Here is a 12,919-nt window from a genome sequence, read left to right as displayed (position 1 = left end):
ATAGTACCTATTATTATTTCGTACATGGTTTTAAAAACAACTATACTAATTAGAGCTTAAAGGAAATCTAGGACAAAGAAAGATTTGTATTCTTTATTTTGAATGCACTGTTTACTAGCTGTGTGACCTAACAGCTTGTGTCCGGAACAGTAAATACTCTATCTGTAAAATGAATATTGTCTCCCCTGCTTTACAGATTAATGAAAGGATAGCAATAATTTCTGTTTATGTTCAATTTAGAAAAGATACAAAATAATAAATAGGTAATTGTAATAAAAAGTACACTGAGAACCTTCTCACTTTACTTAGAATCTTTGTAAACTAGAGAAAAGCCTGACCAGAAAAAAACAACCACCTGACCCTATTTCTGTGTCCACATACATCAGCTTGTCACAGGCAGACTTTAAACAAGATCTTAAATGCACTCCTTACAAAGAGGGCTTAACACTGTTTTAGTCTATAATATTGCAAAAACATAACTATCTATAGCTGTATCTTGTATCTAGCATACAGATGTACCAATAGTATGTATTGAATGAGTACATACATGAATGATGCATTTCTGGTAAATTAGGAGTTAAAAGAATTATTTATGTCCTAGACTCCTGGAAGTTATTTCCTGAAGAAACAATTGTCATTTTCTATTTTATATATGTATGAAATTTTTATATACTTTTATATAAAATATATACATACAGTTTCTTTGTTATAATATTTTCTGATAATCTCCATGGATCTGCAGGAAGGCGCAACACTGTTTGCCTATCTATTCACTCATATCTGCCTGGAATGGGGACAGCAGGAAAGTGAACATGTGAAATAAGCAGCACTTACTAACTGACCTTCCACTTTTGTATTTTTAAAAGATTCTTTATTTTCTGCTGTGAAGAACTTCTCAGATGCTGCTTCGGATTTTCACAGAAGACTTACACAAGTTAATCTTAATAAGTAAGTTTCAAATGTCAAGCTCTCCATCATTCTGAAAACAGATGTGGTTACTAGAATGAGTCATGTACACTTACACTTGGCTCTACCTCACTGCTCTTGAGGTCTGTGATTCAGCAGCATCAGCATTACCTAGGAGCTTGTTAGAATGAGAGTATCAAACGCCTTCCAAGACCCACTCAATTCGAATTCCATATTTTAATAAGATGCTCCAGAATGGTTTTTATTCACACTGAAGTTTGAGAAGCCTTACTCTAAATAGTAGACAAAAACTCATCCCCACGACAAAAGCCAAGGAGGAGAGCTGGGAATTCATAGTTCCACAGGCTTAAGTGCATTTGTAGTATGAATTTCACTATGATCCCAATACTTCCCTGTCCTAATGCAGAATGTTTTTATTGATACAATTGTTGCATTTCACTTAACCACTTGCTTGAAACATAATGAAAAGCTCCTTGGATTGTAGGAAAGCCAGAGAACTTATGTAGCACCCCAGAAAGAGAGCTGGCAGATTCCAAGTGTGAAAGGGGAGTCCTGGCATGCAATACCTCCCATCCTTCTTGTAGAATGAAGCAACTTCCCTTCATTTGTTGCTGTTCAGCGTTTATTCAGTGGCACTAAATGGCTTATCAAGAACTTGATAGCACACCCAACCTGCCTCTGCAGGAGGCCGGGCTCTCCTCCTAGAAAGAATTAAAAATGTCTTTCTATTCTTTCTGTGATCTTGAAAAACAAATGAACCACTACCAATAGGTCTTTCTTACTGTAAATATTAGAAAGATGCCTCTGTTGTCATATATGGTTTACATATGAGGCATTACCATTAATCTGCATTTTCTTAAAAGCTATTGATTTTAGAAATTCGTTTTTCCATGCCTTATCCTGTATTATTTTAAAATCCAGTTCCATGGTAAGGGTTATAGTTACTTATTTCTTGTTTTCCCAGTCCCATTGCAGTGAGAATCATGAACGACCAACTGATGCTCCTGGAGAGGGCATTCATCGATCCCCTTGGTTTACCAGGGAGGCGGTTCTATAGGTAAGGAAGCAACAGGTGTTTCACTAAAGGACATTAGCTACTTCTCTGTGACCAAAACCAGCATGCTTTAAACTCTTGCCATCAGATGAACGGAAGGCGAATATGTATGCTATGAGGAACATGGGTAAGATTATGTATAGTAGTTGTAAGTTGTAGTATCAGAAAACTTAACTTCATGTTTATTGGTTTGCTGCAGATGTAAATGATAAATGGTAGATGAAAAATAACTCTAAGAAAATCTAAAAGCTATAAAATTTAGAGGGAATCTTAGAGCTTCTGTAATTCAAACTTCTACATTAATCTTTACTATAGCATCTGAGGTAAGTAGCTATTTAGCCTCTGAATCTTCCAGTCCATAGGAAGCTTACTACCCTCATGAGGAAGACCACCTCATTTTAAAAAAGGTCTAATGTTAGCTTCCCTCAGAAAGATCTTTTTCTCTGTAATTTTCCTCCCTCTGACCCTGTTCCTTCCTCCCTGTTCAGCTCTTCAAATTCAAATAGGATAAATCTAGGTCTATTTCCATAGAACATTATAGTTTTTTGAAGATGGCTGCCATGTTCTGCTGAAGCAATATCCTCTTTTTGTATCTGTACCTCTATGCTTTATTTCACTGTCTTGGCCGTGTTTGGACAGTCTCATTTTTCTAGGTACCTCTTAAACTGCATGCAGGTCGTTGGTGAAAATTTGTGAGGCAACTTATCATCAGATACCATGTGCCAGACATAGTTCTGCATGTTAGCTTTCTTATAAATATTAGTTGACTAGTATTAGCCTTTAATTATAAGCATAGGCTTTCAAGCCCAGCTCTGGCTCATACTCAGCAACCTGGGCGAAAGACTGACCTGAATTTCAGGTTCCTCGGCTATAAAAGGAGAGGAGAGTATAACTGCTTTCATCCCATAGACTCAGAGATTTCAGGCAGATTAGCTCAGAGAGGAATGTACTCACAAGAAGCTATTTTAATAAAGTTATAAACAGTAATAGTTATTGATACAAATAAAACAGCCATCGGTTAAGTATGTACATGTCAAATAAAAAGCTGAAAGCAAATCTACATGTTAACCCCCTCTTGCCTGTATTAGTCTATTATTCATAAGCAAAACACCTTTTTCTCAAAATGAATGCAGACTCTACAGAAGCTTGTAGGAGAAAAAGGGACCATGGTCCTTCAGCATTTCCTTCTGTAACCCACACCCAGGCATTTGCTATTCTCTTTAAAGAAAATCGTTTTATATACATGTGTACATATGTATTTTTTCATCTGTATCTAAATTAATAGGACCATACATTTTGCATCTTGCTCTTTTTTCATAACAATTTATCTTAGAGATCTTTCCATGCCAGTATATAGTTTTAGCTCTCTCATCTGGAATATAGTATTGGTTTGGCATGTATGTATAATTTTTAAGTCTCTGTTGACTCTTTAATTCAATTTGTTTTCCCCTCATTTACTTTTAGTAAAGTACTGCCATAGTATGTCCTTGTGCCCTTTTGGACATTTGTTTTTGTATCTATATAATCAGTATGTGGATTTCAGGGTCAAAGAGTAAACACATTCTAAGTAACTGCTACACTGTCCTCCAAAAAGACTGCACTATATTTAAAAACTTATTGGGAATTATTAACTGAATATTAAAGGCTATATTCTAAAGCGAGGACAGTACCAGATGGTAATGTAGGAAGATCCTGAACTCCCCTCAACCCAGGGACACAATGAAGCTGTAACTATATATGTAACAGTTTCCTCTCAAAAAGACCAGAAGACTAGCTGAGCCACTGCTTCATATCAAACAAGAAAAAGGCCATACCAAAGAGAGTAGTAGGAGAGTCCAAGAACTAATCATGCCATAAACCCATCTCTAGGTACGCAACCCACAATTAGAAGGGAATTTATAAATCCAGAATTTCTCCCTTGAGGAGAAGGGTTCATACCTCAAATAGGGTACACCAACTTTTAAGACTTGCACTTGAGGTTAGCCTCTAAAATATCTGGCTATGGGGCACCAACTACCCAAAGGGCTACAGTGAACAGACCAACAGCTCTTACAGAGCTTGCATGGACTCACCTGCCACAGGGCCAATACAGAAGGAGCCCTCTGAAAAGCAGACTTCATGTGAAAGATTCATTTGGTAGTCTTAATGCATCTCCTGGAGGAGGCTGGTGGGTGCCATCTTTGTGTTGTTCTGCTGAACTCCAGAGCACCAGTATCTCCTGGAAGGCAGCTTTTTACCTGTGTCTTGTACTTAGTGTTTACAGCTGCTGGCCAGGGATGCCCTTTAATTGTGTGGCTCTGGGAACACATGGGGCTTACTTACATTCCTGAGTCCCATGAGACTGTAACAACTGAAGGCTGTTCTTAGAAGAATTTTTTCTAAGAAAAATAACTATCTGCTGGTACAGGAGGTTTGGCCTAAGAAGAAAGCTCTAGGGCCTATGGCTGATGGCAAGAGTCTTTCCACTCCCCCTCTGACCTGCCCCAGTTTGATAGTATATCCCAAAAAAGGAGGGTATACTTTTGTTGGGCATTGGTTTTTGCCACTGCTGCCAGGGCACACCTGTCCATTGGGTCTGGGGCCCAGTAAGGTCCTACAAGACTGAAACTAATGGAGAAAGAGGTCTTAAGACAGCAAGAGGCAACAGACCCAAGCAGCTCAGTCTTCCAAGTGACGGAGGTCTAAGTTTAACATCATGGCTACAGCCTGAGGGGCAGGCTTCCACTTGAACACACGTCTAAGCATTAACTATAAACCTTACCAGGGACATCGGAGGGCAGGTGCTATTTTTCGTGTTCTCACTCTTCCTGTTCCAGATAGCAGACTGAAATATAAGCATATTTACTTACCCTGGAGCTTCAGCCTGCTGTAGAGCAGGCCTTCCATCAGGCCCTCTTTTAGAGGCCTACGGCAATGCTCTCAGGCCATGTAGGTGGGGGCAGTAACACCTTTGTGCTCCTTCTTATTGCAGCTTGCTGCTATATTCCAGAAAGCAACTTATGTACTCAGTTGGAGCTCCAGTTTTTACTACTGTGTCTGAGGGACACCTCCCTATCATGTGGCTCTGGTGGCCACCCCAGATTGCTTACAGTCCTATAAGGTGGTACATATTTGCATACTATGGAAACCAAACCCTCAGGCAACTTTTAATCACCATGAATTTAAGGCCTGAGATAGTCAAGGGGACAGTGACAAGTCTTGGCACACCCTCAACTACCTAGAGGAGTTATTAAAAAGAGGCTGTTGGAACAATCACAAAAATTGGAGAAACAAATGGAGATAGAGCAAAGTTAGATGAAAAGGTTCATCTACTTCGACACTGGGAGAGGTGGCTGTTTGATCTAAGGCATAGAAACTAACACAAAGTTAAAAAAAATTCAACAGGAATATACCAATGAAAGGTAAAACCACAGAAAAAGAGCTTAATGAAACAGAGATAAGTAATCTACCTGATAAAGAGTTCAAAGTATGGCCATAAAGATGCTAACCAAATGTGAAAGAATGGATGAACACACTGAGAAGGTGAAAAAGAAAAGTACCAAAGAGAAGTCATAAAACTGAAGGATATACTTAGAGGGGTTTACAGCAGAAGAGATGAAGCAGAAGAAAGTATCACTGAACTCAGAGATAGGGTACTGGCTTTCACCCAAACAGAGCAAGGGAGGAAAAAACAAAAGAGAACACCAAAAGCTTAACGAACTTCTAGAAAACATCACTCCCAGTGTAGGGACAGAGGGGGCTACAACCTGCCCTCACCTAGAGAAGAAAACCAACATCCAGATCCAGGGAACCAAAAGAGATCCACACTAACACACATTATAATTAAAATTCAAGGACAGGGAATTTTAAAAGCACCAAGAGAATTACTTGTTATGTACAAAAGAATCCCCATAAGATATTTGTATTTTTCAGAGGAAACTTTGCAGGCCTGATAGGACTGGCATGATATAGTCAAAGTGCTGAAGAAAAAAACTGAAACTAAAAAGAAAAAAAAACCTCCAACTAAGAATATTGTATTCTGCACCATTATCATTCAGGATTGAAGGAGAAAGAGTGTTCCAGACTAACAAAGGCTAAAGGGATTCATCACCACTAGTCATATGAAATGGTAAAGGGAGTTCTTTAAAAGCTTGTGAAGAAAAGGTGCTAATTAGTAACAAGAAAATAGGAGAGTGAAAATTTTACTGATACAGATTATAGTAAAGGCAATATATTAAATAGTATGAAGGGTAATGCAAGAGTTATAAAAGTAAGCATAACTGCAATAATAAGGGATGCACAGAATTAAGAGGAAGTAAAATGTGACACAGAAAACAAAACGTGGTGATAGGGTTGATATAAGAGTAAGAAGGGAGAGCTTTAGAATGCCTTCAAAGTTAAATTGTACTGTTCATGAAAGTCCACTTTAAATTGTTACATTAGTGTATGTAAGGCTCACAACAGCCACAAACCAAAAGCTACATAGAGGCTTACCTCTGATATACTGCAAGGGAGGTCACAGATATTTGCAATAAAGCAAGTCACATGAAATTCCTGATTTTCTAGTACATATAAAAGCTTTGTTTATACTATATTGTAGTCTATTAAGTGTGCAAAGCATTCCTAAAAAAAAAAAAAAAAAAAAAAAAAAAGTACATACCTTAATTTATTGCCCCAAATGCTAACCATCATTTGAGCTTTCAGCTAGTTGCAATCTTGCTGGTGGAGGGTCTTGCCCTGATGTTCATGGCTGGTGATTTGTGTGGCTGTGGCAATTTCTTTAAAGAATACAGCCACGAAGTCTGCCACATCAATTGACTATTCTATTTATAAGATTTCTCTGTAGTATGTGATGCTGTTTGATAGACCTTTACCCACAGTACAAGTTATTTCAATATTGGAGTCAATTCTCTCAAACTTAATTAAAAAGCGGCAGCAAGGCTTTATGTAATACTTTAAACCCTTTGCTGCCACTGTTGAAGGCACTGTTCTACCTTCACAGACAGCATCTTCACCAGGTATAGATTCCATATAAAGTAACGACTTTCACTTATCCGTAAACAGCAACTCTTCATCTGTTAGTTTTATAAGCTTGCAGCAATTAAAATATAATTACAAAAATTAAGACCAGTATCCCTGAAGAAGAGATGCAAAAATCTTCCACAAAACAGCAAAGTGAATTTAATATATTAAAAAGATCATTCACTATCCTCAAGTTGACTTATTTCAGGGATGCAACTCTTTGAATATTCACAAATCAATGTAGTATATGACATCAACAAAATGAAAGGTAAAAATCCTATGACCAAATTAATATAGAAGCAGAAAAACCATTTGACAAAATACAACATCTGTTCATGATAAAAATTATCAGTAAGTAAAGTGAGTTTAGAGCCAGGCCATGTAAGACCTACCCCCTTGTACCCTAATACTCATGGTGAAACACTGAAAGCTCTTCCTGTAACATCAGGAACAAGACAAGGATTCCTACTCTTACTTTTATTTAACATAGTCTTGGAAGTTCTAGCTGCAGCAGACAGGAAAAATAAATAAAAGGCATTCACATTGGTAAGGAAGAAATGAAACTATCACTATTTGCAGATGACATGGTAATAAAGAAAACCTAAAAACAAAAAATGAGAACCAATGAATTCAGTACAAACACAATGCACAGAAGTCTATTACACTGCTATAGACTACTAATAAAGTAGCAGAAAGAGAAATTAAGCAAACTCCTTTACAACTGTATCAAAAAGTATAAAATACCTGTGAATAAATTTAACTAGAGGTGAAAGATCTGTACTCTGAAAAGTACTAGATAGTTCTAAAATGGAACAATTAAAACAAATGCAATCCCTATTGAAATACCAGCAGCATTTCCCACAAAATCAGAGTAAATAATACTCAGGTTTGTATCATAAAAAACATCCCAGACAGCTGAAGCAATTCTTGTGAAACAGCAAAGCTGGAGGTACATACAATCCCAGATTTCAAGATATACTACAAAGTCACAGTAATCAGTATGATACACGCAGAAAAACTGACCCAGAGATTAATGGAATGGAACAGAGAACCCAAAAATAAACCCATGCTCACGCAATTAATAACATACAAAAAAGGCAAGACTGCAGTGGAGTCTCTTCAATAAATGGTGGTGGGAAAACTGGACAGCAACATACAAATGCAATGAACCACTTCCCTATATCAAAAAAAAAGCAACTCAAAATGGACTAAATGCCTAAATAAATGTTGAGAGCTAAAAGCATAACACTCCACCAAAAACAAAAAACTCAGCAACACAGGCAGCAATCTCTTATACACTGGCCTTGGCAAAATTTTTCTGGATAGGCCTCCTTGGGCAGGGAAAACAAAAGCAATAATAAACTTTTGGTAAAATATTAAACTAAAAAGCTTTTGTGCAGCCGAGGAAACCAACAAAATGACAAGCAACCTACTAAATGGGAGGAGATAACTGCAAATGATAGATCTAATAATGGGTTCATATCTGAGATACAAAAAGCCCCCAATAATCGATTAAAAAAATGGGCAGAGAACCTGAATATATATCTTTCTGAAGAGTACACATGGCCAAGAAACATGAAAAATGTGGTCCCCATCATTAATCATTAGGGACATGCAAATGAAAACTGAGGTATTACCACCTCACAACTCTAAGGAAGGTTCGCATCAAAAAGCCAAGTGTCAGTGACAATGTGGAGAAAAGGGAACTCTCGTGCACTGTCAGTGGGAATGTAAACTGGTGCAGCCACCAGACAAAACAGTCTGGAAGTTCCTTAAGAAATTAAAAATAGCAATCTACATAATCCAATAATCACACTGCTGGGTTTTTACCCAAAAAAGCCTGTAAAACACTAAATGTACAAATATATACTTAACTAAATACAAATACATGCATCCTTATTTTACCAAAGTGTTACTTACTACTGCCAACATAAGGATGCAAACTAAATGTCCACTAATAGATGAAATAAAGATGTAGTATACATACAATGAAACGTTCCCTAAAAAAGAATGAAATCTTGCCATCTACAACATGGCACCCAACTAAGAGGGTATTATGCTAACTGAAACAAGTCAGAGAAAGACAAATACCATCCAATTTCACTTCAAAACAAATGAACCAAGAAAAGAAACGGTGGTTGCTAGAGGGGAAGGTGGCAGGAGGGTGGGCAAAATAGGGAATTAAGTGGTTCAGATTCGCAGTTATAAATAAGCCACGAGGATTAAAGGTACACCACAGGAAATATAGTCAATAATACTGTAATAACTTTGGTGATAGATGTAACTAGTTACTGCAGTGAGTATTTCTTAATGTATGTAACTATATGTAAATGTAAAACTGTACGTAAAATGTACATACCCCAAAGTAATAACACTGTATTGTCAAATGTATTCCAATAAAATATAATAAAAGTTTGATATATTACAAGAGTAACTGTAGTTGGAAAAATGGTGTCAAAAGAACTGCTAGATGCAGGTTTGCCATAAACCTTCAATTAAAAAAAAAACACAAAAATGTATCTTTCAAGCACAATAAAATGAGGTAAGCCTGTATTAGATACAAGAAAAGATAAAAATTTAAGCATATGTTCCAACAAACCACAAAGGGCAAGAGGAGGAAAATAAGGAACAAGGAGGAACTACAAAACAGCAAGAAAACAACTGACAAAATAATATGTACATACATACTGATTATTTTGAATGTAAATGGAATCTGCTCCAATGAAAAGACAGGGTGCCTGAATGTAAAAAACAACAACAACAACAAAACAAGAAAGACCTGTCTATATCATGCCTAGAAGAGACTCACTTCAAATGTAAAGATCCATACAGACTAAAGATGAAAGCACAAAGATATCAAATGCAAATGGAAGCCACAGAAAGCAGGGATAGCTATACTGGTATCAGACAAAATACTTTAAAATGGAGACTGTAATAAAAGACAAAGAAGGAAATTACACAATAAAAGGGTCAAACAAGAGGATGAATTTGTAAATATTTATGCACCCATCATCATAAAAGCACCTGAACACATAAATTGAGACCAAAAGAGAAACAGCAGTACAACAGGAGGACTAGAAGGAGACTTTTAATACCACATATCAATAGCTAGATTCCAAACAAAATAATTACTATGGAGACATTAGTCTTAAATGACGCATTAGACTATATGAAATGAAACGATATACACAGAACATTCCATCCAAAAGCAGAACACACATTCTTACAAGTGCATGTGGAATATTCTCTGGGATGGGTCATATGTTATGCCAAGAAAACAAGACTTAATTAATTTAAGAATCCAGCATTTATTTTGACTACAGGGGTATGAAACTAGAAATCAATTTACAAGAAAAGTGGAATACTCACAAATAGATGGAAATTAACATTCTACTTACTAAATAGCTAATAGATTAATGAAATCAAAAGACAAAAAAGATACCTTAAGAAAAATGAAAATGGAAGTAGAACATGCAAAATTTATGGGATGTAATAAAAGCAGTTCTAAGATTGACATTCACCAGCAATGAATACCCAATACCTCAGAAAAAAGCAAAACTCTTAATCAACCTAACACCTACCTCAAAGAAGTAGAAGAATGACAAATAAAGCCCAAATTTAGGAGTAGGAGGAAATAACAAAGAGGAAATCAAGGAAACAGAAATTAAAAAGCCAAAAAAAAGTTCAGTAAGACAAAGAGCTAACTGTCTGAAAAGATGAAATTTATAAACCATTCACTGGATTCACCAAGAAGGGAATGGGCTCAAATAAAGTGAGGAGACACTGTTAACTAATACTATGGGAATAAGTAAGAGACTACTATCAACAATCATCTGTCTGCAAATTGGACAATGTAATAGATATGGACAAACTTCTAGAAACAAATAGCCTTCCAGAACTTATTAATCAAATAGAAAATGTGAATAGAGCAGTTATTAGTGAGGAAATTGAATTAGTAATCATAAACCTCCCAACAAACAAAAGTCCAGGACCAGGTGGTTCACTGATGAATTCTACAAAACACTGAAAAAATAATCAGTACCAATTCTTTTCAAATTCTTCCAAAAAAAAAAAAAGAGGGAACGCTTCCAAACTCAATTTAAAAGGCCAGCATTACCCTCATAGGAAAATCAAATAAGGATGAAAAATTACCAGCCAATATGATGAACATAAAAGGAAAAATCCTCTATAAAACTTAGCAAACCGAATTCAACAATATATTAAAAAGATCACGTACCACAAATGGGATTTATTCAAAGATGGTTTATACAAAGACGGTTCAATATCCACAAATAAATGTTATATACCACACTAACAAAATGAAGGACAAAAATGTCTTAACAGATTCAGAAAAAGCGTTTGACACAATTCAACATACACTTTATTAAAACTCATCAAAATTATGTAGAAGAAATGTAACTCAATATAATAAAAGGCACGTAAGACAAACCTACAGTTAATATTGTATTTAATGTAAAAGGCTGAAAGCTTTTCCTCTAAGATCAGGAACAAGACCAGGATGTTTTTCAACACAGTATGGGTAGTCCTAGCCAGAGCAATTAGGCAAGAAAAAACCACCCATATTGGAAGAAGTAAAACCATTGTTATTTGCAGGTGACATTATGTAGAGATAAATCTAAGGAATCCACCAAAAAACTGTTAGAATGAACAAGTTAAATTCAGTGTAAGGTGAAGATACAAAATCAATATACAGAAACTGATTTTATTTCTATTCACTAATAATGGGCTATCAAGAAGAGGAACAAAAAAATAATTCCATTTACAGCTGCATCAAAAAGAACGGAGTATCTAAGAACTTAACCAAGGTGAAAAGCCACAGGACTATTAGATGTCAGTTCAAGGATTCAAACCAGGTTTGTACAAACCTTGTATCTATCTTATACATTTTTTGCTATACTCTGCCTTTCTAATTCTCCAGTAAAGGACAAATGCAGTGAATGCATAGTCAGATTTCTTTGCTTAAAGTTATACTGTTACATAAGTATTGTAAATCACTTATAGGTCTTCATTTTAGAATAAAAAAAGTGAATGCCAGGAGGAGACACACAGTATTGTTAAGGTGTGGTCTGACAAAAGGGAATGAATAAAAAAGCATATAAAGTGTAATGTATGTATACTCTAGCTCAACCTACCATCTATTTTTTTTTATTAGGCACATCATCTTTGCTCCAAGTAGCCACAACAAATATGCTGGAGAATCATTTCCTGGGATCTATGATGCTATGTTTGATATTGAAAATAAAGAAGACCCTCATTCAGCCTGGACAGATGTAAAGAAACACATTTCTATTGCAGCCTTTACAATTCAAGCAGCAGCAGGGACTCTGACAGAAGTGTTAGAGTGAGGTGTCAGCCAAGTGGCTAGCCATTTAAAGTGTTACTGAAAGTCTGAGGATAAAACTCTCGTTTTTGATAATTCATGATGCCAGAGTATTCTATAATCTTGCTTTTCATGTCATGTTTTGACTTTAGACTTCCATCCTGTCAAAAACAAACACCCCAGTTGTGGGGCAGAAAAACAAAGTAACTGGAAATTCCCTTAAATGTCAAAGAATGTGGGACTTTGGCACATTGCTAATAAAAATGTAAAATGGTACAACCACTTTGAAAAAGAGTTCATTAATTTTACAAAGTTAAACATACAGTTGACTCTTGAACAACATGGGTCTGAACCGCACATATCCACTTACACGTGAATTTTCTTCTCATATAGTACTGTATATGCATTTTTTCTTGATGATTACATTTTCTTTATTTTTAATTGTTAAGAATACAGCATATAATATACAAAATAGGGGTTAATCAATCTGCTATTGAGGCTTCTCCTCAATAGTAGACTATCAGCTGTTAAATTTTTAGGGAGTTAAAGTTATTCAGATTTTTGACTGCATGGTGGACTGGCACCCGTAACCCTCA

The 12,919-nt window shown here is 36.1% G+C and overlaps 1 protein-coding gene across 1 annotated transcript in view; it reads left to right on the top strand.

Annotated features, from left to right (window-relative positions):
• The window catches only part of NAALAD2 (N-acetylated alpha-linked acidic dipeptidase 2), a 48,568-nt gene extending 35,966 nt beyond the window's left edge, over nucleotides 1–12,602 (top strand). The window contains exons 17-19 of the mRNA XM_082684396.1: nucleotides 867–948; nucleotides 1,892–1,984; nucleotides 12,156–12,602. Of these exons, the coding sequence (XP_082540522.1) occupies nucleotides 867–948; nucleotides 1,892–1,984; nucleotides 12,156–12,348 (368 nt within the window). The 3' untranslated portion in view covers nucleotides 12,349–12,602. The remainder of the gene's footprint in view (nucleotides 1–866; nucleotides 949–1,891; nucleotides 1,985–12,155) is intronic.
• Nucleotides 12,603–12,919: the final 317 nt, after the last annotated feature.

Source organism: Mustela nivalis, assembly GCF_964662115.1.
Source record: "Mustela nivalis genome assembly, chromosome: 9".
NCBI classification, from domain to species: Eukaryota; Metazoa; Chordata; class Mammalia; order Carnivora; family Mustelidae; genus Mustela; species Mustela nivalis.
Note: the sequence above shows the minus strand (reverse complement) of the source record. Positions and strands in the feature narration are given on the sequence as shown.